Raw genomic sequence first — 26,284 nt, forward strand, 5'->3', positions numbered from 1 at the left:
AACCAGTGCCTCTATTAGCAGCAAGTGTAAAAACCCATTTAACTTCTAGGCACTCTTGCAGAAGCCTTTTATTTCTCAAGTACCATAAATTTAAATCTATGTGCACCTCCTTCCTTAACAAAGTGTCTAGCCAATGCATTCCTGGGATCACCCTTATTAATTGCACAGATGTGTTCTTTATACTATCCCTAAGACATCTGTTGGTCTTGCCAACATAATATGAAATGCAGATTTCACAGTCAAATATAGCAAATCTTTCGTATTACAATTAACAAACAAGTACAACTCAAACCCAAATAGATGTCCATTAAGGGGATGTATAAACAATTATCAGTTCTGATGTAACAGCATACATTGCATGCTCCACACGCATATGTCCCAACCATAGGTCTCAACCTGCTAAGAGGCCAATGTGGAACACAGACCATTGCAATGTGTGCCAAACAGTCAAAATGTGGAACACCCTATTTTTGCAGTGCGTGAAAAGCGTACCATTACCATAGCCATGGCCTTTCAACTAAAATATATGTGAATGTGAATGCCATCTTTAAAATACTGTCCTCTTTCTACTATTTTGTGCTGACAGCCCTCTGTACTTTCCAGAATTCATGTGAGTAAAAGTCATGTACACTTTGTCTATGTGGTACATAAACAAACAAGGAGGAACCAGGTCTTATCTCTTTTGTCGGGAGGCTCTGAGAGAATGGCTGTGGGCGACCTCTTCCCAACGCTTTCTTATAACAATGCACATCCCGAGGAAATCCAGCGTGACAGCAGACAGACTCAGCAGAGCGATCCACAAATGAGACTAACATTTATGGAACCAAGACGGGCATGGAGACAATGGAAAAATGCAATGAAATTTTGTACCTAATGTTCCTTGGTCTCAGGAAAAAACAGAACTGCAATTAATTCTGCTAAGCTCATCTACCTAAAAAAAAATAGGCAGTCATCTTCTCCTATATACTTCTGGAAAACAATAAAACCGTTAACTGGACAGATCACAGACACAAAAGCACATGAATCATTGTGAATAATAATGACTGTTAATAGCTGTGCTAGAGTACTATATGAATCCTTTTTACTGTAGTCTGAAATTCTGTGGAAAGTAACATAGCTGTGAGAAAATACTGACTTAGCATTTTTAAAGCAGACTTCACTTATATAACTTAGGCTGTTAGCTAATGCTCCAGCATAATAAAGGTGTGTCTGCTTTGCATTTGCGGAAGAAATGTCAGAGCAAGGAAAAAGTTTTCGATAATACGATTGAAGTGATTCATTTCTCCATATAGCCCCACTGGTCAGATGATCTGTAGCAGGAAATAATTTACTGATGATCTTGAGTTTTTTTTCTAGTGGATGGTACCTATTGCTAGATCACAGTCTGAAAGGATCAATATGGCTAGCAAATTCTAGTGCTTAACAGAACAAATTATACACCTGTGAATAAAACAGCAAAACTAAATGCTCATGCATACTTTGTTGCACAGAATAAAACTATACACGTTAGACAGGAAGGATTATCAGAAATGTTTAAAAGTAAGGGAAGAACTGAATGAAAATCTGTCTTTTGGCATCTGTATACTAATGCTGGGATAAAGTAATCGGCATTTATAATTCTGTCTGCAGAGAATGTAGTGCGTGTACTAAAACCTAACTGCAAGGCCCTTGTAGGTCAGCAGCCCTTTACCCCCAATGTATCTTCCCTAATGAATGGAAGTGAAACATTTATTGCAAAAACTTTTCTGTCAAATTGACACTACCAGCGATCATAATATCGTTGTGACTACCCCATGCATAAGCATAAAGTTTGACGGCAAGTAAGTTAGCCATTCACTTTGCATAGTTTCCTGCACTGTTTCAGTCCTAATCAGGTTATATGCTGCTCGACTGGAATTTAACTGTCGCACTGTCATAAGTATTCTTGAGTTGTCTCACTATTCTTGAATCTACTGCCTACCTGCTGTAACAGCATTGTTACTATCTTTGTATTTTTTTTGATAAGACTAATGAAAGTTTCAAGTTCAGCTAATCTCTGCTGGATGAAGTAACAAAACAGGTTTACTGGTTAAGCACTTTCATCTGTATAATTACAGAGACAAAAGCACTTAACCAATAAACTTGTTTTACCTGTAGCTGTATACAAAAATGCTTAAACAGAGCAACGGCTGCACAGTTCGGAACAGTGGGCTTAATAGAACACAAATGTGGAGCATTCCGCACAATCCGGAGCACTTGGCTGCCCAGGTCCCAACCTTTCTTTCTGTTACCAGCTCTTTACATAGATTTCTAGAAACAACTGGTTTATAGCAAAGCATCCTCTTTAAGGATGGATTATTCTTAAAAACAAATTGGGGGCTCATCACCTAGGACATGTCTATAATTTAGGTCCAATATCAAAGACTAGACCCTTTAAAACCAGCTCTAAGATCAAGAGGTTTGAAACGATGAATAGTTGTTTTTAATTTGTTTTACTATACAAGTCATGTGTTTTAATTATGTTATTAGATCTGAAGAAGCAACTGTATTGTGAAAGCGCTTATCGCGGCTCTTTTTGTTGTTTTAATAAAGTGTCTCCACCTAGACTGAATTTTTGTTTTATTAATTTGACAGTTAATCACAGTGATGCATATCTGAGTAATGATAGTTCACGAAATGGCAAAGTGTAAAAAGACAAAGATGAGAGGATATCAGTTTCACAGTTTGTGAAGGAGGCTGTTGTGAGGTGCAGAGTACAAGCTGTGGAATGAAATAAAAAGCACTGGCCATGCATAGCACAAGTGTAGTTAGATCGTGATCTTGGAAAGGTAAGGATGATCTCGGAGCTTTGTGTTTTATAGTGTGCCTTGAGCAACTGCTCTCAGATATTTTTTGAACAATGTACTCTTTGCTTCTCTGTAATGACTGTATTCTAGTGGTTTTGGAATTTCTAGTTTTGCATCCCATCTAAGTTTCTAGAAATTGTAATAAATAAATACAATAAAACAATAGTGCTACTGCCAACTGCAAACGATACACAATGATAACACACCAAAGAAATTTATTTCATAAAGCTTTCGGGTCTACACCCTTCATCAGTATAAAGCAATAACATTACTACAACATTTAAATAGGAGAGATCATATAGTCACATGCTTCAGCCCATCCCACTGCTTAATAATCAACCAAATCTTAAAAGGACAACACATCATTTAAAATCATACTAAAATTCTATCTAACTATAATATTATAAAATATAAAAATTAATGCATCAGTATTTAAAATACCATACTAAAATATCTTATGATTATATTGCATGTAGTTATTGTGCATGTTATAATGAATATATAAATACACATACAGACATATATAAAAAAACATGCAACCACCATCATATACATACATACATATAAATACAATTGTACACTTTTACACAACATTTCATAACTATTACATTAACATATATTTTATACATTATATGTATTTTATAAAAAAAAAAAAAAAATTCATATATGGAAGTACAGAAAGTAATCACTGAGGTAAACATGGCAGTTTATGAGCTACAATTAGTAAATGATTTGAGCTTGGAATTATTTAATTATTTGAGTGTTCCCTGTCCAAGAATACCTCAAATTTATGGTATTCCAAAAATACATAAAGATGTTGCTAATCCACCCCTAAGACCTATTGTCTCGGGTGGTGGATGGATAACAGAACCTATTTCGAAATATCTTCAGAATGTGCTGGGGCAATATATTTGCATCTGTAATACTGTATTAAAAGATACAAGTGATTTTTTGAATAGTCTTTATGTATGACAGTTAGATTATGACGTAGATGAATACATCATGGTCATTTTAGATATTACTTCACTGTTTACAGTTATACCTAATGCTTATGGAATTAATGCAATACGAAATTTTTTAAACAGTGAAGTGAGAATGTATGGAAGGGAAATTGAAACTATATGTGCTCTTTTGGAAGTGGTCTTAACGCATAATGTTTTCATTTTTTATGGGAATTTGTTTCTGCATCTTACTGGTGTTGCAATGGGCACACCAGTTGCAAACACCTACGCCAATTTGGTGTTATATGAATGGGAGAAAAAAGTGGTACTAAATAAAAACAATCATCTTAATGAAAAAGTGGTATTTTATAAAAGGTTTGTGGATGATTGTTTTTTATTATGGAAAGGCTCCCGTCCAGAGTTAGAAAGTTATATACAATATTTAAATGAGTCAACTGATTTTTTTAAATTTAAAATGGAGTCATCCCTTGATAGTATAAATTTTTTAGATGTAACTCTGTTTAAGAATAATAATAAATTTGAGTCAAAAGTGTATAGAAAGGAAGTAGATGCATTGAGGTATATAAGTAAAGACAGCATGCATGCCCCCCATATATTTAGAGGAGTTTTGAAGGCACAGTTTACTAGATTAAGTAAGCTTAATACAAATGAAAGTATGTTTAATGAACAGGTCAAAAATATGGCCCAAGAGTTTGAGAATAGTGGCTATTCGAAACAGCTTATTAATAAAGCAGTTGCGGAAGTGAAAAGAGAGAGGCAGACTAAATTTAAACCAGTCTTGCTGGGAGGTATGACAGTGCATGGAGAAGGCCCACGTAAAGATGTGAAGATAGTTAGATATTTAACAACTTATAATTTAACTACACATGGAGTGAGCACTATAATAGAGAAAAACTGGCCGATTTTATTAGCTATGTCTGAAGTAAGATCTATTGTGGGGGACAAACCTAGTTTTGGATTTAGAAGTGCCAAAACATTAAAACGAAAATTATGTTACAAAGATTTCCGAGAGAAAACTAAGACCAAAGACAGGATAATGGGCACAAGGAAATGTTACAACTGTTCTTGTTGTAATGACCTATATGAAGGAGAGAATATCTTTAAGCACCCCACTAATGGTGAAGTATTCACATTAATAACAATGACCACTTGTAATGAGGAAAGGGTGGTTTACTTGGCTACATGCACATTATGTGCATCTTTCTACGTGGGCAAAACTATTAGAAAATTAAAAGAGAGAATAACTGAGCATAAATCGGAGATTAGGAGGAAAGTATTGACAAATGCTTTGAGTAAACACATTATGGATAAAGGTGAAAAGCATGTTTTCAGATTTAGAGTATTGGCTACAATAGATATTAGTTTAAGGAAGGGGGATATAAATAATTGTCTAGAATTAAAAGAATTAGAATGGATTATTAGACTTCAGGCAGATGTGCCCCCTGGTCTAAATAATGCCGTCAGCCTAAAGCCCTTACTAATGAAGAGGCAAAGGGAAAGGTTATGAAATACATATAATGTATAAAATATATGTTTATGTAATAGTTATGAAATGTTGTGTAAAAGTGTACAATTGTATTTATATGTATGTATGTATATGATGGTGGTTGCATGGTTTTTTATATATGTCTGTATGTGTATTTATATATTCATTATAACATGCACAATAACTACATGCAATATAATCGTAAGATATTTTAGTATGGTATTTTAAATACTGATGCATTAATTAAGTTTTATATTTTATAATATTATAGTTAGATAGAATTTTAGTATGATTTTAAATGATGTGTTGTCCTTTTAAGATTTGGTTGATTATTAAGCAGTGGGATGGGCTGAAGCATGTGACTATATGATCTCTCCTATTTAAATGTTGTAGTAATGTTATTGCTTTATACTGATGAAGGGTGTAGACCCGAAAGCTTTATGAAATAAATTTCTTTGGTGTGTTATCGTTGTTGAATAAATAAATACACTCAGAATTTTTTACCTAGTGGATACACAATGTTTTTTTGGTTACCACGGCTGCCCTAGAATGTTATGTCCTCTGGTTCAGTCTTGGCTGGGTTATTTTGTCTGGGGGGTTCATGACTTCCATTCACCTGCAGTGGTTTGCACCAGTATATTTGTTTTCATCCCAAACATGTGAAAGTTGAAGAATTGCTGACCCTCCCTATATTATCCATTGTTGCACTTGTATTCTGAATGTATTTTTTTGCCGGGGACTGGCTTCCTTTCCATAACTGGTTCTTTAACTTACACCTATTGCTTGCTGGAATATGTTGAGAGCTATCCCTAAAGTTGTCTAGGAGAAAGGCTGTGATTAGAAAAAGAATGGATGCCATTTTAGTATAGGTAATTGACAATAAATTCAGAGTCATGGAGCAAATATTAGTTTAAAAATAAATATAAAGACATGCAGAGCTATGCAGGACTACTACTCCCAGTGAATGTTCTCTCTGTAGACCTTGTTATGCCAAGCATGTGCAAAATCAAGAAAAGCATTATTTAAATATAATCAGACTTGTGTAATAAAATGGAAAGACTTTTAGTACTGGCTTGCATGACCTTGGATGCTGGATGATTTATCATCTAATTGAGTTTCATCTTTTATTGTACGAGGTACTTACTTTCTTTAAAATGAATGTCATTTTTTTATTTATTTTTATAAAGGGGGGTTGCAGTCTCAAGTGCTTTCGGCTTTATGTTACCTTGTAATTGTATGAGAATGGAATGTTTGCTGCATAACAAATGCCTCTGATCTAATAATATCATTTTTTTCCATTACAACTCAGAAGTAAGCCATTATTCGATTAAGGTGATTCATCATATTTAGTATTGCAGTCTGCTTAACTTGCTGCTGATTTTTATCATAATAATAAAATACTGTACTCGTACAAGATTCTTGAACTGACATGTTTAATTACATGGTTCAAAGACAAATGTAGTTTTACAAAGGTAATAATATCCAATTCCCTGACTCAGAGATTACTACAGGCTTTTTTGCATGTTCATGGGACTGGCTACTGTTTTCTAAACAGTCTGACTGGGACACTGAAATTTCTCAGCTATAAGCACAAGCAATTTTATTATATTGTAAAGCAGTTACTGTTCCAATTAATGACAAAAGGGGGGCAGTCATTTGCCATGCACCTGCAAATCTTGAAAGCAGATCATGAGCCATCCAGTTATGTATAACTTTTCTCAATATTTTCAGTTAAAGTAACATTACCTTTTTTCTTAACAGACGGATTTTGAGAAGGATGTGGACATAGCCTGCAGATCAGGTAGGATCTCCACATATATCCATTAATATTTATATATGTATGCATGTATGTATATATATTTATATATGTGTGTGTGTGTGTGTGCATCTGTTAGCAAATAAATTAAATAGCTCACATGTAAAATATTACCTGTGCAAAACTGTCCCACTGTGTTCCCTTTTTAGTATTAAATACTGGATTACGTATTACATGTTACCTGTATAAATAGTTTTCTTAATTTTCTCAGAGACATTTATTATTACATAATAAATAAAAGCTGTAGGAGAAACTGTGAATCTAAACAGATTTAGTTTCTTCATTGACTAAATCCTTCAGAAAGTCTGATCAATTGCTGGTTAGCTTTGCTACAGGGTCAGAAGGCAAAGCCATCTCCAAGCAAACCATTTCCAAATGGATAGCACACTGCACCCATTTCTGCTACAAACAGCAGGGAAAGCCTCCCTCCAAGGGAGTCAGGACACACTCCACCAGAGCAGCCTCCACCTTTGCATCTTTCCTAAGAGGAGTACCCACCAGGCTGCCACCTGGACTTCTGTTCATACTTTTACCAAGCATTACCACCTGCCTCTCTTCTCCAAATCCAGGACAGGGTTTGCCTCTGCAGTCTTGCAGGGCATCCTAGCCAGCCCCTAGTTTCCTTGACTGTCTCCACCCTTTTCCTCAGCTTTGGGAATCTACTCAAATATGATGACTATAACAGTGAAACATGAAGAACATAGTACAGTTGTGTACACTTACCATAAATGTAGATGTTTGAGTGTATTCACTGTTGCATTCCTGGTTTTCCTCCCTTCATCCCCCTTTTATTCTCTTTCTTTCTTTACAAGGGACATATTGGTATTTATTTTCCATAGTGGGGTTCTTCCACCAGAACCTGGCCTCCTACATTGGGGCTCCTGACAGGTTAGGGCAAGACAAACTGATGTAATGGCATCAGCTGCCTTACTTTATACTACTGACGATCTGACGTCAGTCCTCAAGCGACAGCAGCCGATGCAGAAATACTTCAGGCCAGCTGAGGGCTACCCTGGCAGGGATAACCCAAATGCGATGACTGCAACAGTGAATACACTCGAACATCTACATTTGTGGTAAGTGTACAGAGATGTACTTTGTGGCAAGCTGGAGCAGCACAAATGCTGTTTTAATGAATGGTGCATTTTCAGGATGGAATCAATAGCTTAAGGGATTGGTTATTAAGTGTGCAATAAGGCAGAATTGCACAAGGAATCTCCAGGAAGGGCTTTGAAAACAGTTTTGTGCTATATAAAATCCTGCATAATTGGTTCTCTTTATACATTTCGAACAGAACCTTTAGAACTACTTCTGAAAATAACTTTAGACAATGGCATTCTCAAAAGTGGGTTCTCCCTAAGATTGGTTCCAGGCCTTTTACTCTTCTCAGTACTTATTAATAGTGTTGCATCTGACTTTGATACCATAAGTGACATACGTTATACAGATGGCACGATCACCCTTTCATTTAGCCCTTCATTCAGTGATTTACAATATAAACTACAAGCTAAGTTCAGTAGTCTGTGGAGCTGGCTTATTGCTAAGGATAAAACAAACATGTTTGTCTACAACATGGTGGAGCTGCTTAATTCCTTTTCAGGAGGAATGTACATACATGATAAAGTTTCATATTACCCCTCTCTATGAGGTAGTCAAGTCAGTAAAACTGAAATGATTCTTAAAGGAGATCTGAAATTCAGCCAACATGTTAAAGCTGTCATACTTTAAATATATACTAGTGCTAATATATAGTGCAAAACTGTATATGACTGACTTCACAAGAGTCACAACTGCCGTCCTGGCTGCTGTATTCCCGAGACATTCCATCACTTCTATCAAAGCTTGAATAAAGGTATGTAACGGAATAGCTGAATTTGTCTGTTGTCACTGTGTCTTAACCTAGATCCTTACACTGGCTTAAACTTAAGCAACAATTAACTGCAGTTCACCTAAGAACTGATCACTCACTCCTTCATTACCCAAATAAATGCCCAGCTCTAAATTCATTAACCAAGTGGTGTATACCTCTCTTTGCTCACTCAGTCCTTTATTACCCAAATAAATGTCTAGCTCTTACTTCATTAACCAGGTGATGTATACATCTATTTAATCCCTGCTTCACAAACTCACAGCTTCCTCAGATTCCATTCTCAAAAAAATTAATGTTGAGAATTATTTTTTATGTATTTAAGCAGTGGAGTATCCTTTCTCACTATGGAGAATACTGCACAAGTTTCCCTTTAGAGAAGCAATATATAACCATCTCTGCAACAACTGGGCCATCACAACTGTAACATCAGGGTCATCTAAGTTATAAAGCAAAGACTGGAAAGCATCAGCAGTGTTGGATGTACAAGACCATGGAAGTGCATAGTGATGTAATGATCAAGTAAAAAGCATAGGAGTCACGAGTGAAAGGTAAAGCTTATATGGCCTGTGCAAGGAAAACTCTTGTATGAATAAAACTGTGCAAAATTCCACCCTAATAAATACTAACAAAGAATATGCACACACTATAATAAAACTGAAATTACTCTGGACCCAAACAAGACCTAACCTTTCTCTCCTGGGTCCAAAAGTAATTTGAAATAGAATGCATAAATACATAATGGAATACAACATTGAAATAAAAGACAGTATCTTAATGAAGCTTAATGAACTATGAATACATTTTTAAATTATCCACTCTCAATGGATCTTCATAGAAATCACCAAGTTGAAACTAGTTGCCTGTGCTGGTTCAATAAACAGCAAATGTAAAATATAAAGTTCACTGAAAATATAACATTTGATATGAGGATAGCGATACTGAAATCTAACATGAGAAAGAGTCCACAAGAAAAAAGGTCTTGCTAATAAATTAATAATATTTTGCTCATCCCCCATAAAGAGATGGAAATGGTACATTTCCCATTTAAGACCATAGAGTGCTGATGCTTTCCAGACTGTAAGTTTAAATATGCAGTAGACTGTAAGTTTAAATATGCAGTAGGCTGAGGGAATAAAATATAACACACATAAACAAGTGCTAGCAAATGATGACAAACAGAAACAATGCCACTAACATATAAAATAGGGACTAAAGTAAAGTTGTCAGTTGCCCATATGAAGCTATCATTTTAACCTAGAATACATCAACAAAGTAAAAAAAAAATATTATGGTGATGGGATCTTAAATTATGACATCTGGACTTTAATCTGCTTTGAAAATTATTGCTGCACCCAAAATTAAATTTATTTGCAAGACTTTTAAAATAGTATTGCATAGTGACTGAGTGGAAATCAATGAAAGCCAGCTGCTGTCTTATACCAGAATGTATAATATCTAGATCCCAAGTCGACCAAGTTTATTGTAGCTCTCCATTTCTTGCACCATGTTAAAGTGTTGACCGTGGAACATTAGAATTATTAAAGTGCTACAAAAAAGTATTTATTTCACACTTATTCTGCAACTCAGATGTTGATACTGCTATTACCTTATAGTCTGTCTTGGCATTAGCGTATCCTAAACTTTTGGTTGTTGTGTCAAGTAATTATTGTTTAAAGCACTACCTGCTTTAGTTAGGCTGCCAGTCTTTCAGAAGTGGGTCATGTGTACATAAATGTGAAGTTTTACATGACATGCTAGTGTTACAACCAGTGCAAAACAGAGGACTTCTCTTTTTTTTGCCAAAAAAAGCTTAGCTTTATAGAAATTGAGTTATTTCTATAGGTTCCTAGGTAGGTACTAGGTTATTGGCACTAGGACCTATACAAGCCTAGCCTAAAAGGTACCCTGGCTTTCGCCACCCAAGAAAATTATTTTCCTGTGCCCCTGTCAAGCAGAACCACAGAAGATCCCCGGGGTGAATTTCCTATTACCCATCCAATCATCAAGATTTTTCTTGAAGAGTGCTCATGAGGAGTTCTGTTTGACATAGACAGATAGGTAGTCTGTTCCAGAGTATGGGAAGTCTCTGGGACAGAAATCTATCCCTCCAGCATGTTCTGTTTATTGTGGTGACAAGGTTTAGGTCCCTAGAGTGTGTAGCTCGGAGGGGTTGGGATTTCTTTAAATGGAGCATGTCCAACAGCTCTGGGTTTGCCATAGCTTTGTATGTTAGGCAGAGATTGCCTCTGAGTAGGCGATATGCGACGGAGTAAAGCTGGAGTTTTTTGAGACGGTCTGCGTAAGGCATCTGTTTGAGGCCAGTAATCCTCTTTGTGAGGTATTTTTGTGGCCTTTCCAGTTGTTATAGATGTCTTGTGAGGTACATACCAAAAGGGGCGTTGTACTCTATAAGGGGTCTAATGAGTGATGAGTAGAGGGGAACAATGACCTCTTTTTTTCTGAATGAGAAACCTTTTGTGATGAGGTGTGCTACGTAGAAGAATTTTCTGACCCCTGTGGCGATGTGATTATCAAAGGATAGATTACTGTCCACCTGTGTCCCAAGGTCTCTTATCACACTTTCAGTGTTAAGTAGACTACTGTCTATGTGGTAGTTCATGGGTAAGGAGTTTTTACCAAAGGGGATGACAATGCACTTTTTGGCATTGAGCTTGAGACCATGGCTTTGACACCAGGCATCTGTCTCAGTGAGGCCCTTTTGTAGGATATCCACATCGTTAGGAGTTTTGATTATGGTTCCTAGTTTGCAGTTATCTTCAAATTTAGTTAGCCAAAGACCTTCTGTGTTAGCCTGTATGTCAGAGAAGTAGATACTAAACAGGAGAGGACCCAGGACTGAACCCTGTGGTACTCCACTTGTCACTGGTCTGAAGTCTGATTTGGAGTCTGCTACTTTCACAGTGTAGGTTCTGTCAGTAAGCAAGCTGGCAACCCATCTTGTGACATAGTTTGGTGAGTTTATCTATAATTCCAAAGTGGGGGATGGTGTTGAACACCTTCACAAGATCTAGATAGGCTGTGTGAATCACCTTACCCTCATCTATGGCTATGGTGACTGCTTCAAAGAAGTCTATCAGGTTTAGGAGACATGAACTGCCTTTTACAAACCCGAACTGTGTGGGGTCCAGAGTTTGGAGATCTCCAATGTCTTTGATTATGAGTTCCATGATGATATGTTCCATAGCCTTGCAGACCAGGCTCGTTAGGCTAACGGGGCTGTAGTTCCCGGGGTCTGTTGTGGCCCCCCCCCCTTTCTGGAGTGGGATAACCATCACGGTGCGCCATTCAATGGGCGCAAAGCCTGAGGTGAGGCTATGATTGAACATGGTACTTAGGTGGGGATTATAGGTTCATAGGTTCATAGGTTCATACTAGGCTATCTGCCCGAGGGCATTTACAAGCCTAGCCCATAGTTTTGTGGCTTACGCCACCCCTTTAGTATGGGGAACTATACCCATTATTTTGCTGTGCCTCTGTTGAGCAGTGACACTGAGGTAATCCCTGGGGTATATCTGCGATCTCCCATCCATTGGTCAAGATTTCTCTTGAACAAGGCCAGCGAGGTGCTCTGCCTCACATATACCGGGATTTTATTCCACAGCATAGGGAGTCTTTGGGTGATGAATCTATCCCTCCAGCACGTCCTATTAATAGCCGTGTCGAGGTTTAAGTCTCCCGCCCTTGTGGCTCTGACGGATCTAGATTTTTGAGGTGAAGCATATTCATCAAATCTGGGTTTGACATGGCCTTGTATGTTAGGCAAAGGTCACCTCTGAGCAAGCGGTAGCGACTGAATAGAGCTGGAGTTCTTTCAGTCGGGCAGCATAGGACAGATGTTTGAGACCCTTTATCCTTTTGGTGAGGAACTTTTGTGGCCTCTCCAGCTGCTGCAAGTGTCGGGTCAGATACATTCCGAATGGGGCATTGTACTCAATCATTGGTCTGATGAGTGATGAGTATAGGAGACTATGACCTCCCTTGATCTAGATGAGAATCCCTTCATGATAAGGTGGGCAATGTAGAAGGTCTTCCTAACTACTTTAGCTACATGGGTGTCGAATGACAGACTACTATCAACCTGGGTCCCCAGGTCCCTGATAACTTCTTCTGTACTCAGTGGATTGCCACCTATTTGGTAGCTAGGGGTAACCTTGTTTTTCCCGAAGGGTATGACTATGCATTTTTGGCATTTAACTTTAGGCCATGGCTCTGGCACCAGTTATCCGTTTCTGTGAGACCCTTCTGAAGGATATCTGTGTCAGATGTGTTTTCTACTATGGCCCAGTTTGCAGTCATCTGCAAACTTTGTCAGCCATAACCCTCCTGTGTTTGCTTGTACTTGGAAAAGTAGATGCCAAACAAGAGTGGGCCCAGGACTGAGCCCTGTGGTACACCACTTGTGACAGGCTTTGAGTCTGACATGGCGCCAGCAACTCTGACCCTGTGGGTTCTGTCACTCAGCCAGTTTGCAACCCATCTTGTGATGTATGGGTTAACATTTAAGCTGATGAGTTTTCAATGATACCCGAGTGGGGTATTGTATCAAAGGCCTTCGCCAGATCGAGGTAGGCTGTATGGACTGCCTTTCCTCATCAATGGCTTTGGTGACTGTTTCAAAAGTCAACCAAGTTTAGAAGGCATGATCTGCCTTTGACAAAGCCAAACTGGGATGGATCCAAAGTCTGCAAATTCCCTATGTCTTTATTTATGAGGTCCATTATGATCCTCTCCATGGCTTTGCAGATAAGGCTTGTCAAGGTAATGGGACGGTAATTTCCAGGGTCGGTGGAGGCACCGCCTTTGTGAAGTGGGACCACAGTTGCAGGGCGCCAGTGCCTGGGTACGTATCCAGAGGTAAGACTATGATTAAACAGCTGTCCTAGCTGTGGGTTTAATTCCTCGTTGAGTTCGTGGAGCACACAGCCGGGGACACCATCAGGTCCCATGGATGCTGTGTTTTTGCTTTGGAGAGAGCAGTTCTCACTTGGGCGTTGGAGATGTTTGGGGGCTGCAATCGCTGGTATAGATATCTCTCCTTTTGGGGGAAGGGAGAAGTTTGCACTGAACCTGTCAGCCAGTATGTTGGCAATGTCTGTAGGATCAGTAATCTTCACATCATTTTGAACTAGTTCTGAGCATATCTGGGAGTTTCCTCCCAGGTTTCTAACATAGCTAAAGAAGGCCTTATGATTGTCTTTTGAGTCTTTAGCTATTTTTCTCTCAAAATTTGCTTTGGATGATTTTATGAGAGCTCTTAGTTTTTTACTTATAGTGATCAAGGGTGTCTTACCTTTTAAGGATTTTGCTCTATCTTGTAGTAGCTTCCTCCTTTTGTTGTAGAGTTTGTTTATGGCTGGGGTCCACCAGAGTGGACGCTTGCCTTTGGTACAAAGAGTCTTTGTTTTGCTTGGGATTGCCTTATCCATGCAGTCCTGCAGGTGCTGGTAGAAGGCATTTGTAAGTGATTCAGCGGCTTGAGTACTGTTTTCCGCCGGCTCGGGGGCCTTAAAGGAGACCACACTAGTCTTTAGAAGTGTGAAGTGGGCTTTCGAGAATTTTTTTATTGTGGTTTTTTTTATTTCAGGTGGGGGTGGGATGAGGACCTCCAGCGAGATTAGTTTGTGATCTGATCTCACCAGTGAGGGGTATACTTCCGGTGTTGAACATTGTGCTCCCATGTTCGTGATGATGAGATCAAGTATGTTTTCTCCTCTTGTGGGGATGGTGACTAGTTGTTCCATGGCATTTGAGTTTATGAATTCCAGGAACTTTTGGGCTAGGGTGTTTGGGCTTGAGTAGTGTTCCCAGTCTATATGAGGGTAATTGAAGTCACCTAGTATGATGGTGTTTGGTGATACATTTATCCCCTCTAGTGTTTTCAGGAAGGCCATGTGAGGTTCCTGAGTTTGTGAGGGTGGCCTGTAACATGCTACAATTTGCAGAGCAGTCTTGCCTATGGTTAATTGCACCTGGATGGTCTCCGATGCATCATGCGTTGCCACCAGTCTTGAGGTGTGGGTGTCTTTGATGAATATGGATACCCCCCCTCCTTTCTTGGTATTGTCCGGATTTTGGAGCCGGAACGCATGATAAGAGGTAAAACCTGATAGTGCTGGGGTGCTCTCAGGAGCCTTGAACCAGGTTTCTGTCACTGCACAGACATCGATGTTCTCCATACTGAGAAGGGCCTCGAGTGCGTGCATTTTGAGATTTAGACATCTGGCATTGAGCAGCATTACCCTTAGTTTTTTTCCTTTTTGTGTTCTAGGGTGGTAGGTTTAGAATTTGAGCCTTGCCTAAAAAGGCACTATGGGGTGGCAAGAGCCTTTGCCAATATCCGGAATCCCAGGGGTGACAGGTGCAAGCCGTCCCTTGCGAAGCAGCGTGGCTTGTCCAGCATGTCATCCCAGGCAGACAGACATTGGATCCCCTTTGAATGACACCAGAGTTTAAGCCAATTGTTAAAGCTGATCATCTTATCTCTGTATTGTGGCATCATTCTTGGTGAAGGTAGGATACTGCTCAAGGTCAGGGTCATACCTGCCTGGGCTGCATAATCAGAGAGCTCCTCAATGTCTCTTTTCATGTAGTCCAAGGAGGTACGTCTCAGGTCGTTTACACCAGAGTGGACAATGACAGAGTCATATTTGTACCTGCTGTTGAGAGACCTGAGTGCTTGCGTTATGTGGCGGATTCTAGCGCCCAACAGGCAGCTTACTGTGACCTTCTCCTTACTCAGTCTGGTGAGCGGGACGTCAGTGTGTCTGACTATGGAGTCACCAATGACTAGTGTGTCTGGCATTGTGTTTGGCCTTAAGGGCTGTGACTGTTTGACACTCTGACTGTGAGGTCTATGTGTTGCAGGTGTTGTGTTCTGAGGTGGTGGTTGTTTGGGTGTCTGCTTTGGTGGCCTCTGCTGTTTTGGTAGATTTTTGATCAGAGCCGCCGAGTATGTCTTTGTGTGTTTATGTGTATGATTTGAGGTTGTGATGGTACTATGTGAGACTGGGTCTATAGTGTGTGTGGTAACCTTCTCCTCCTGACTGGTCTTGCCAGTCCTATGTTGAGAGAGCTCAGCCTCCAGTTTGGCCGTATAGTTGCATCTCTCGCATGTATTTGTGTTTTGTGGGAGGAGGAGAGGGTTGTCTGTGTACATGAGGCAATTGTAACATTGCCTCAATATTCCCAGGTTCACCAGCTGAGCAGGAGAGGACACTAGCAACTGATCCCTCGACATGCTAGAAGGACTAGACAAAAACTTTAAAAGAGATTCCGGGGACGGAGTGACCGAGAAATGGGGTTTGCCTTTTGGGGTGCTATCTATAAGAGTGCCGTATCAAGGTAATAAGTACTGTAGGAGCAAGTGTTAGGTTTAACAGATAGAGAAAAGTCTACTTGGAGTCAAGTAGAGATGATCTTTTAGGTATTAGAGAAAGTGCTAGTAACAGGGATGCTTAAAGGTAAGATTGAAAAGAATGCACTCTGCAGTGTGCACTAGAGAAGTTAGATATGAAAGTAGGTAACTTGAGTTTTACCTGTTTAAAAAGTTAAGGTTTAGTGGAGAGTTACTATTTTTAAAACAGCAAGATGGACTGAAAGGGTGGTTACTTTTGTATTTTGGTACTATGAAATACTGTAGGATGGCCAATAAATTTAAATAATTGAAGGGGTGGGATTTCAAAAGTGATGGTTTTGTGATTACTCACATAAGCCAGTGAAAGTAGAGAGAAATGAGATATATGGTCAGATTAACATAAGAGGCGGGCAACTAGAAAGACAGTGGTATTTAACAAGACAACTTAAATGGGTGGGAGGGAGGGAAAAAATTCTGCCTGACTCAGAACAGAGAGAGCTGTGGTCTCTTTTGAAGTTTTAATATGCTGTTAAACAGAATGCAAGCAAAACACAAGGTAAAGAAAACAAACTACAGTATTCAAAATATAGAAAGGCAATACAGAAATACAAAAAATAACAGCAAACTAACCTTTCCTTCACAGCAAAGTGTAGCAGAGTCTGGATGAGCCTTTCTGGTAAAAGGTAACAGTTGATGCCAGTTCATTCTGTAGTTCATGTAGAAGGCAGCCTGGGATGTTGTCAGGTCCCATGAATGCTGTGTTCTTGGCTTTGAAGAGTGAGGTTTTTACCTGTGCAGCCATGATTACAGGAAATTTGCATTCTTCCGGTATAAAGATGGGCCCTTTAGGGGGCGAGAGGGGGGTAAAGTTAGCACTGAACCTATCTCCCAGGATGTTGGCAGTATCAGTTGGTTCTGCATATTTAGTGTCATTGTGCTGTAAGTCAGATCTGAGTGTTGAAAGAAGAAGAAAAAGCTGACAAACAGCTATTGTTGCTGCAGGCACACGATACTCAAATGATCCAGTCAGGAACCACATTCGAAAATGAAATAGAATTTATTTAACACATAAAGCACTTTTCGTCTTACACTCACTCATAGAGCTCCTCTCCAGAGGGTTATCTTTCATCCCTGCTAAGAGGGCTGATGTAGCTTCAACTTTAATTGAGGTTAAACTTTTTATACGTAAACTGAAGTTGAATGTTTTGTTGGGTGGCAACTCTATGTGTCAATCTGAGTATCATGTTGCTAGTACTTTTTTGCCACCTTTACATCCAACTTTAAATCTATTTGATCAAGTTTGTGAACTAGATGTACGTAACAATTTATCAGCAGTACAGACCAACAATAGAGGTTGTAATATTACGAAGAAAGAAAAACAAGCCCTGGACGTTATCAGGACTGCTGGAGTAAGAATAATGCAACCTGATAAGGGTGGAGGACTGGTCATTATGACCAGTGAATTATATGTTAGGAAAATTATGAGTATTTTGGATGGTGATACTTATGTGGAGAAATCCAGGAATTAATTTAATAAGGCTTATTCGTGAATCTGTTCCTCTATCGATGACTTGTTTATAGAGGGACGGATTGATTTAACAACTTTTAATTACCTTAACTTGCTTTCACCTAGGACCCCCATCCTGTTGGCATACCCAAAATCCACAAATCAGTATAAAACCCTCCCATGAGACCTTTGGTTGACGCGAGAAATAGTACCATCTATCCTTGCACTAAATTTGTGGATAACATCTTGAAGAAATATGTTGCAAAGGAACCTTACATTTGTAAGGATTCTTGGTCATTTCTATCTAGCCTATGTGACTTACAATTTGAGATGAGCTACAATTTTTTGACCATTGATGTAAGGGATCTGTATTCGTCAATCCCTCATGATGTGGGTATAGAATAGGTTAGCTTAATGTTATGGAAACGGGGTGCCCCAGCCAGTGAGATCTCACTAGTTTTGGAGCTCCTGGATATTATTTTGACTTCAAATTACCTGATTTTCAACAACAAGATATACCTGCAGACAATAGGTGTAGCCATAGGCTCGCCATGTGGGGCAAGCCTGGCTAACCTTGTTATGGCCTGTTGGGAACAGGAATTAATTTGGAAAAATAGGGATATCACTATGCACATTGTGTTCTACACGTTTTCTTGATGATATTTTTATTTTAATCAATGGAGATGAAGAAGTAGCTAACTCTTTAGTCTCTTCTTTTAACTCATCCACTGATTTCCTATCATTTACTCATTCTTTTAACACTGACATGATATCCTACCTTGATGTTCATTTAAGTAAGGATTTCAACAGTAACTCTCTATATGCAAAAATCTTCAGGAAGGAGACATACTCTAACTCGTTTCTGCATTATAATAGTAGCCAACCCTGGTACCAGAAACGTTCTGTTGTCAAGGGGCAGTTGGTCCGAGCAGCCCTTATGGTATCCAGGGATTGCGACTTCATGCAGGAATGCTTACTGTTAAAAATTATGTTTCTGAAAAGAGCTTATCCTGAAAGCTTGTTAAATAGGTTAATTAAAGAAGTAACTGATAAGAGACTTTCTGGATTGTATTTGCCTGTTTTGAGGAAGATAAATTTGGAGTTGACTTCCCCGTCTACAACCTGAAGGGTTGAAGATACTACCCCCTGGTTGAAATTTATAACACCTTTTAGTATGGATAGTCCTACTATTTGGTCTAGTTTGATCAAGAATTGGGTCATTATCCAGAACGAGAGTACACTTAGTGGTAAACTACCGGAACATCCTAAAGTCATTTGGAAAAGGGGCCAGAATTTAAAACAGCTTTTGCAGTGTCACCCATTCCATCAAGTGAGTAGGATAGGCATGTTGCAATGTCACATGTCTAACTATTGTTCACACATGTCAACAGAGTGTACTTTCTCTATTAGGGGTACCAAATATACAATAAAAAATAGGTATAATTGTCAATCCAAGTCAGTAGTGTATCTAGCTCAGTGTCAACATTGTGCCGCATTCTACACTGGCAAAACTGATAGGAAACTAAGGGAGGATGTGTATGAGCATCTGTATTATATTAGAAAAGGCAAATTGGAAAATGTGTTGGCCAGGCATGCATCTGAAAACCCAAGTCACAAGTTTTTGTTTAAGGTAATCGGTAGTATTCAATCTGATGGGAGGGGTGGTCCTGAATCGGCACACCTGGAAAGACTTGAGTTGAGGTGGCAACTATGTCCGCCCACTCATATCCAGGTCTTAATGAAATGTATACTTTAAGTTGTATTTTGAAAATTAATAGCCTTACTAGATGAATAGGTTTACCATGTGGAATGCGCCTTATATGCCTCATTCTTCATTTTTTCCTTGTTGGATTAATTAATTTATCCATATGTTTATATCCACATTTTAGTGGATTTATTAGGATGTTTTATTATAAAATGTGTTTAGTATATATTAAGTTTTATTTATCAGGTATGATTAGTACAATGTTTTAATGTGTTATTATTGAACCTTATAGGTTTATAGTGTTACTTTAAGGTTTAGGTTGGGTAGCGATTGGTAGGGTTCATACTAATAATGTGATTGGATACGAGGTGTATTTAATATGGTGAATGCATTTTAGTTTTATCTGAAGAAGTTTTACTATGGTGTAAGATGAAAAGCGCTTTATGTGTTAAATAAATTCTAATTCTGTTTCATTTTCAAACGTGGTTCCTGACTGGATCATTTGAGTATCATGTGCCTGCAGCAACAATAGCTGTTTGTCAGCTTTTTCTTCTTTTTTTGTGGTTTGTTTTTTCATACTAATTACCAGATCTGAGTGTTGCCATTGAGATTCTTGACAAAGCTATAGAATACTTTGTGGTTGTCTTTAGAATCAGTGGCGATTTTGTTTTCGTAACTAGCTTTGGAGGATTTTATGAGGGATCTCAGCTTCTTACTGAGGCTGACCAGGGAGCTCCTCCATTCATGGGATTTTACTCTTTTTTGCAACAGTTTCTTTCTTCTGTTGTAGAGTTTGTTTATGGCAGAAGACCACCAGATTGGCTTCCTTTTTTGGAGGATAGCATCTTGATTCTGTTAGGGATAGCACGATCTATGCACTCGTGTAAGTGCTTACAAAGTGCATTTGTGTAGGATTCAGCAGTCGTACCTCTATTGTCCATCTGCATGGGTGTCATGAAGTTTGCCACTTCTGTCTTAAGAAGCGTGAAGTTGGCTTTGGAGACATTTTTACGGTTGTTTTCCTAATGGGGGTGGGATTGGGATGTGGATGTCTAGGGTGATTAGCTTGTGGTCAGATCTGACCAACAAGGAGCTGACCTCTGGTGTGGAACACCCGTCGCGCATGTTGGTGATGACCAAGTCTAGGATATTGCTGCCCCTGGTGGGGGTGTTGATAAGTTGATCCAAGGCATTGGAATTGATGACTTCCAGAAAACATTGAGAAAAAATTGGTACACGGTAGTTTTCCCAGTTAATGGTGGGGTGGTTTAAATCACCCATTATTGGGGTGTTGGGGTGTACCTTAATATTTTCCAGTGTATCAAGAAAAGGAGTGGGAATCCTGGGGCATGGTGGGGGGGGGGGGTCTGTAGCAAGCTACAATCTGGATTGTGGTTTTGCTCAGAGTTAGTTGAACTTGGATAATCTCGGATGCATTATGCTGAGCAACTAGCTTGGAGGCATGGATATCCTTAATGAATATGGACACGCCTCCACCTTTAGTGTTTCAGTCCGGGTTTGGTGGCCGAAAGGTGTGGTATGAATTATCGCCTGGTGATGCAGGGGTGCTCTCTGAAGTTTTGAACCAGGTCTCTGTCACTGCACAGATGTCCATGTTCTCCATTTAAGGAGTGCCTCAAGTGAGTGCATTTTGAGGTTTAGACTTCTAACATTGAGTAGCATTACCCTCAGATTTTGCTTACTTGTACCTGTTATGGTGGTGAATTTGTCATTTGAACCTTGCCTAAAAAAGGCACTATAGGAGTGGCAAGAGCCTTTGCCAGTATCCGGAATCCCAAGGGCGACAGGTGCAGGCCATCTCTGGCAAAGCAGTGTGATCTGCTGATCATGTCATCCCAGGCAGACAGATACTGGATTCCGTTAGAATGGCACCAGAAGCTTAGCCAATTGTTGAAGTCAATCATTTTGTCCTTGTACTGTGGTATCATTCTGGGTGATGGCAGGATGCTACTCAGGGCTAGGGTCATACCTGTCTGGCTACAGGATCGTAGCGCTCCTCCATGTCTCTTTTCATGTAGTCCAGGGAGGTAAGTCTCAGGTCATTCACACCAACATGGACAATGACCGAGTCATATTTGTACTTGTTGTGGAGTGACCTGAGTGCATGCATTATGTGGCAGATCCTGGCACCCGACAGGCAGCTAACAGTAACTTTCTCCTTGTTTAGCTTGGTGAGTGGAACATCAGTGTGCCTGACTATAGAGTCACCTATGACTAGATTGTTGGGTGTTATGGTTTGTAGTTGAGTGGCACACTGAGTATGTGGGCTATGTGTTATTTGGGTTGTGTTGGGGGGTGGAGTTTGCTTGCATTTCTGCTTTGGAGGTCTCAGTTGTTTGGGCAGATTTTTAATGAGATCCTCCGCGAATGTAGGTGTGTGTTTTGTGCTTCTGTGTATGTGTTTTGGTGGTGTAGGTTTTGAGGGACTATGTGATGAGTGTGGTGCAGCGCAAGTGTTTACCTTCTCCTCTTGACTGTAAAGTCCAGTCTTCATTGAAGAGAGCTTTGTTTTATTGTTTTATATTGTTATTGCTATTGTTTTATATTACACAAATGTGTTTCAAACAAACAAAAATAGAATTCGTTAATGCAACATTTAGAGGAAACTTACGATTTATTCCTTGTACTAAAAGGACATTTGCCATTTTTTTTATGTTTTTGCAGGACTCAGCCGCCCACTAGTTTTAGCAGTTTTTTAAAACAGTATCTCAGTGGACTAATTGGAAAAAAATATATATATTTTGTTTATTATTATGGGTTCAAATAAAGGTTTTGGTAGGGTTAACTTTCATTTACTTTGGAAGTTTGCCTCTGGGTTACTGAAAGTAGGTAACTTCTTTAGGAATTTAATTGTGATGGCCTACATTCTTCTAGGTTAGCATTTTTTCTGTATTCTTTTAATATAACTGGGTTGGATAGTGTTTTAATAAGACTGGGTTGGTTAGTCTTTTAAGATAACTGGGTGGGATAGTCTTTTAATATGACTGGGTTGGATAGTAGATTATTGTGAGTGGTTTATTGTATTAATTTGTATCTACTCATGAATTCTAGCCAAAATGTGCTCAGCATCAGTGCCAAAAGGTAACACTGAATGGCATTCAGATGGTCTGAATTTTTGCCAACATACCTGAGTTTGTCTTTTTAAGCAGATATTAGTGCTACTTTATACAGCTGTGCAAGGCATTGTATTCAGTACAGTACCTGTGCCAATTTCACAGCAGAATGTGAGTGTTTTTTGAGAGTTTTCCAATGCAGAAGTGTTTTATGTCCATTGTAGAGATGCGTACTCATATTAAGGAGTGCTATTGCTTCTCTTTACATAATCCCATTTTTTGCTCTTTGTAATTGACAAAAGAAGCCACATTTTGGGCTTTGGTTGCTTTGATCACATTGTTGACCCTCAATATAAAAATAGTCAAATAAAATACTTATTTCATATGTAAGCCAAAAGATGAAACATCCCTAGGTAGCAGATAATAATGAATCAGTGTACAGATACGTGATGGTCTGAATTAATATTTTGTTTCTTTCATCTTTAGTACTGCACAAGGATATAGCACCTTGCCGAGCTGCTACCATAACTGGAACACTCTCCAGGATTTCACTTAATGATGATGAAGAAGATAAAGGGATTAGCCAGGAACACCAGAGCTACTCAACACTCCCAGGAAATATAATTTCCAAGGTTATCATCCAACAGCCTTCAGGTCTACATATGCCTATGAGTTTAAGTGATTTGCCAGAGCAATGTTTAAAGAAAGATCCCAACAGTGACATGCGGCGAACGGTCTATTTATGTACAGATGACAGTTTGAGAACAGGTGACACAGACTTACTCCATCCTCAAGAACAATTGATGGAAAGTGATTATATTGTAATGCCCAGGGGTTCAGCAAACATTCAGTCCCTTATGAGTGATGAAAGCAAGTTAAATATAGGCATGGACACATTGCCTCACGAAAGGTTATTGCACTATAAAATTAGTCCAGAGTACAACTTAAATCCTGTGATGGACCATATAAATATGAATTTAGAACAACATCTTGGCCCACAGGAACACATGCAGAGTGTAGCATTTGAGCCTCGGACAGCAGTGAAGAACTTTATAGTCTCCGAACTGGAGGACAATGCAGGACTGTCACGTAGTGAAACTGGGTCAACGATATCCATGAGTTCTTTAGAGGTTAGTATCTTATGAAAGCTGAATCATTGGAAAAAAAATAGCTGTTTAGTTTATTAATTGCTTCTGATGCGAAGTGACAAGTACAAAACATTTAAATACATAGAGGTATTATACCACATTACATTTAATTTATAACAATGTATAAAGAATGCACTTAACCAAGTAACTTTGATTTCTTCTTAGTATTCAGTCCTGAAATTCTGGTATAACATTTGTCTCCATATCAGGGTAGTCTATTCCACAATGACAGAAGATCATTTCAGGTAGTGTACCATGCAAAAAAATTATTTTAGCTGGGAACCATAATACATGTTATATTTGGGTTTTCAGAGTGAAAACTTATCACAAATGTGCTAATAAAACTCAACATCATTGCAAAACTGATCAATAAATTGGCAGGGTATTAGATTTTTTAAACAGCATAACTAATGTTAAATAAAAATATGTGCTGTGGAAAATGTCTATAATCAGGTAAGCCATGCAGTCTGGGCTCCTCCATAGGACACTAATAGCGATACCTCTTCTTATGACATGATGACAGACTGTATGCACTCAGTGAAAAGTACAGCAGTGTTATTTTATTTATACTGTGACAAACACTATAGCTTTTATACCATTACCATGGAACCAGCATTCAGAAATGAGAAAGGTAATTCATGTTAAGCTCAATTTATTTTTAAACTCTAATAACAGTATGTGTTAACTGGACCAGTCCAAAATGTCAAACATACAGAGTTGGTGATAGACCTTAAAAGACATGAGCGATTTCAAAGGAACTTTTTATAATCACACTTAGTATGTTTTTGAATAACAGGTTATGAATGAAAACATGTCCAGGTCCAAAGAATATGTTTACATTATTGCTAGTTATGTACCTGAGCAGTAGAGTCATTGTTACCAATGGTGAGTGATTGGATTTGTATTCTAACCAGGTAAATTGTTATGCCGTGAGTACTTATTTCATAGAGAACCACTAAACCACTAGTCTTTTAAATTGTTAAATGTCAAAGTAGATGGTCATGCAGTTAACTGGAGACAAAGTGAAGTGCAAAATGGTATTTCTTTTTCAGCTCATAATCTCAATCCACTAATGTGTACTGGCATCCAGATTGCAGATAAAATATGTGGGTATATTTTAAACAATGCAGTAAAAATACAAAATATGCATAGAATTAAATTAGTTCATACAAAACTCCTGCTTACCAGCCTTAGCAAGATGAGTTATTGACCTGCATTTCTGTTTGCTGCTACTTAGCCTTTACTGAATTGTTCACAAAGAACTTGGTTTCTTACAGCAGTACATGTCAATTGGTTAGTGTGTCTCACATCTGAATAGCATATCTATCTTAACCTAGGTAGTGGCAATGGATACTAAAAAGGTGTTAGACTTCCATGTGCATTTTCATATTTCATAACAAATTTCAGTTTAGTGTCAGGGTCTGCTGTTTATGTTTTGGAGGAAATGTTTTGGGGAATGGAGAATGAGAGACTAGTAGCAATTTGTTTCTCTGTTGAAATGTATTGACTTACTTAGATGTTTAACCATTAACTATCTTGCAGCTATAACTAAAGTAATATGTGTATATAATTATATTCAAGTGATTTTGTTGGAAAAAGTAAATACATTAAGTAATTAAACTTATTAAAATAAATTATTAAATGTAAATTTAAATGTAAGTGTAAATACTGTACTTTAAATAGTCTGTCTTATAGACAATCTTTGCAATGTCTAAAGGAGGCCTCAGAGTGAATCAGGGAAGGCAGCTATTTTAGAGGATCAGAGCCAAGTACTCAAAAAAGCCTGCCGGATGTCTCCATGTTGTTCAAAAGAAGAGACAGTAATCATTAACATGATGAGTTAAGAAGCCTTACAAGGGGAAACAAGGTTCCAAGAGCTCTTTTAGGTAATCAGGATTCAGAATGAACAGGATTTGGAAGGTAAGTGCAAGAATATAACTAAATGACCTGAAACAAATTATACTCAGTACAGGGCCTGCACCACAAGTGTTACAATGCACGTGCCTATCTGTTCAACCATACCAGGTGACCATCCATATGCTGAAGGTAAAGGGCATTGCAGTAGCCCAAGCAAAATGAAACTAGAGCAAGGATCACCACTGATAACTGAGATGATGGAAACAAGTTCCACAACCAAGCAACATTCTCTGGATGCTAACATTCTGAAGACCTTTTTTTTTACTCAGATGATTTTTATTTTAAATTTGCAATAAACAATAAATGAAAACTTATCACGGTTTACAAATTAGATAATTATTAACTTTATACAAATTTACATTTAGCCTGACATTTTAAAACTTGAGTGATAACAAATTACACAGATATAGTTTAATTAAAGTTAAATAGTACTTGCTTCTTGAGGAGGTTAGATCCATTTGCAAAGTAGCAATCAAAGTTAGAACTTTTTTCCAAGGGTTTTTAGTTAACGGTCTAGGAAACAGTCTTAATTCTTTGATTTTTATTTCCATTAAGGCTGTCCTCTTCAATAGACATATGAAATCTTCTTTGCTAGGAGC

The 26,284-nt window shown here is 38.5% G+C and overlaps 1 protein-coding gene across 1 annotated transcript in view; it reads left to right on the forward strand.

Moving 5' to 3' along the window:
- Positions 1-26,284, forward strand: part of ADGRB3 (adhesion G protein-coupled receptor B3) — a 3,555,978-nt gene that overhangs the window by 3,370,600 nt on the left and 159,094 nt on the right. Inside the window, exons 27-28 of the mRNA XM_044063870.1 lie at positions 7,035-7,074; positions 23,107-23,750. Coding sequence (XP_043919805.1) covers positions 7,035-7,074; positions 23,107-23,750 — 684 coding nt within the window. The remainder of the gene's footprint in view (positions 1-7,034; positions 7,075-23,106; positions 23,751-26,284) is intronic.

This window comes from Protopterus annectens, chromosome 2.part2, assembly GCF_019279795.1.
Source record: "Protopterus annectens isolate FY-2018-M chromosome 2.part2, PAN1.0, whole genome shotgun sequence".
NCBI lineage: Eukaryota > Metazoa > Chordata > Ceratodontiformes > Protopteridae > Protopterus > Protopterus annectens.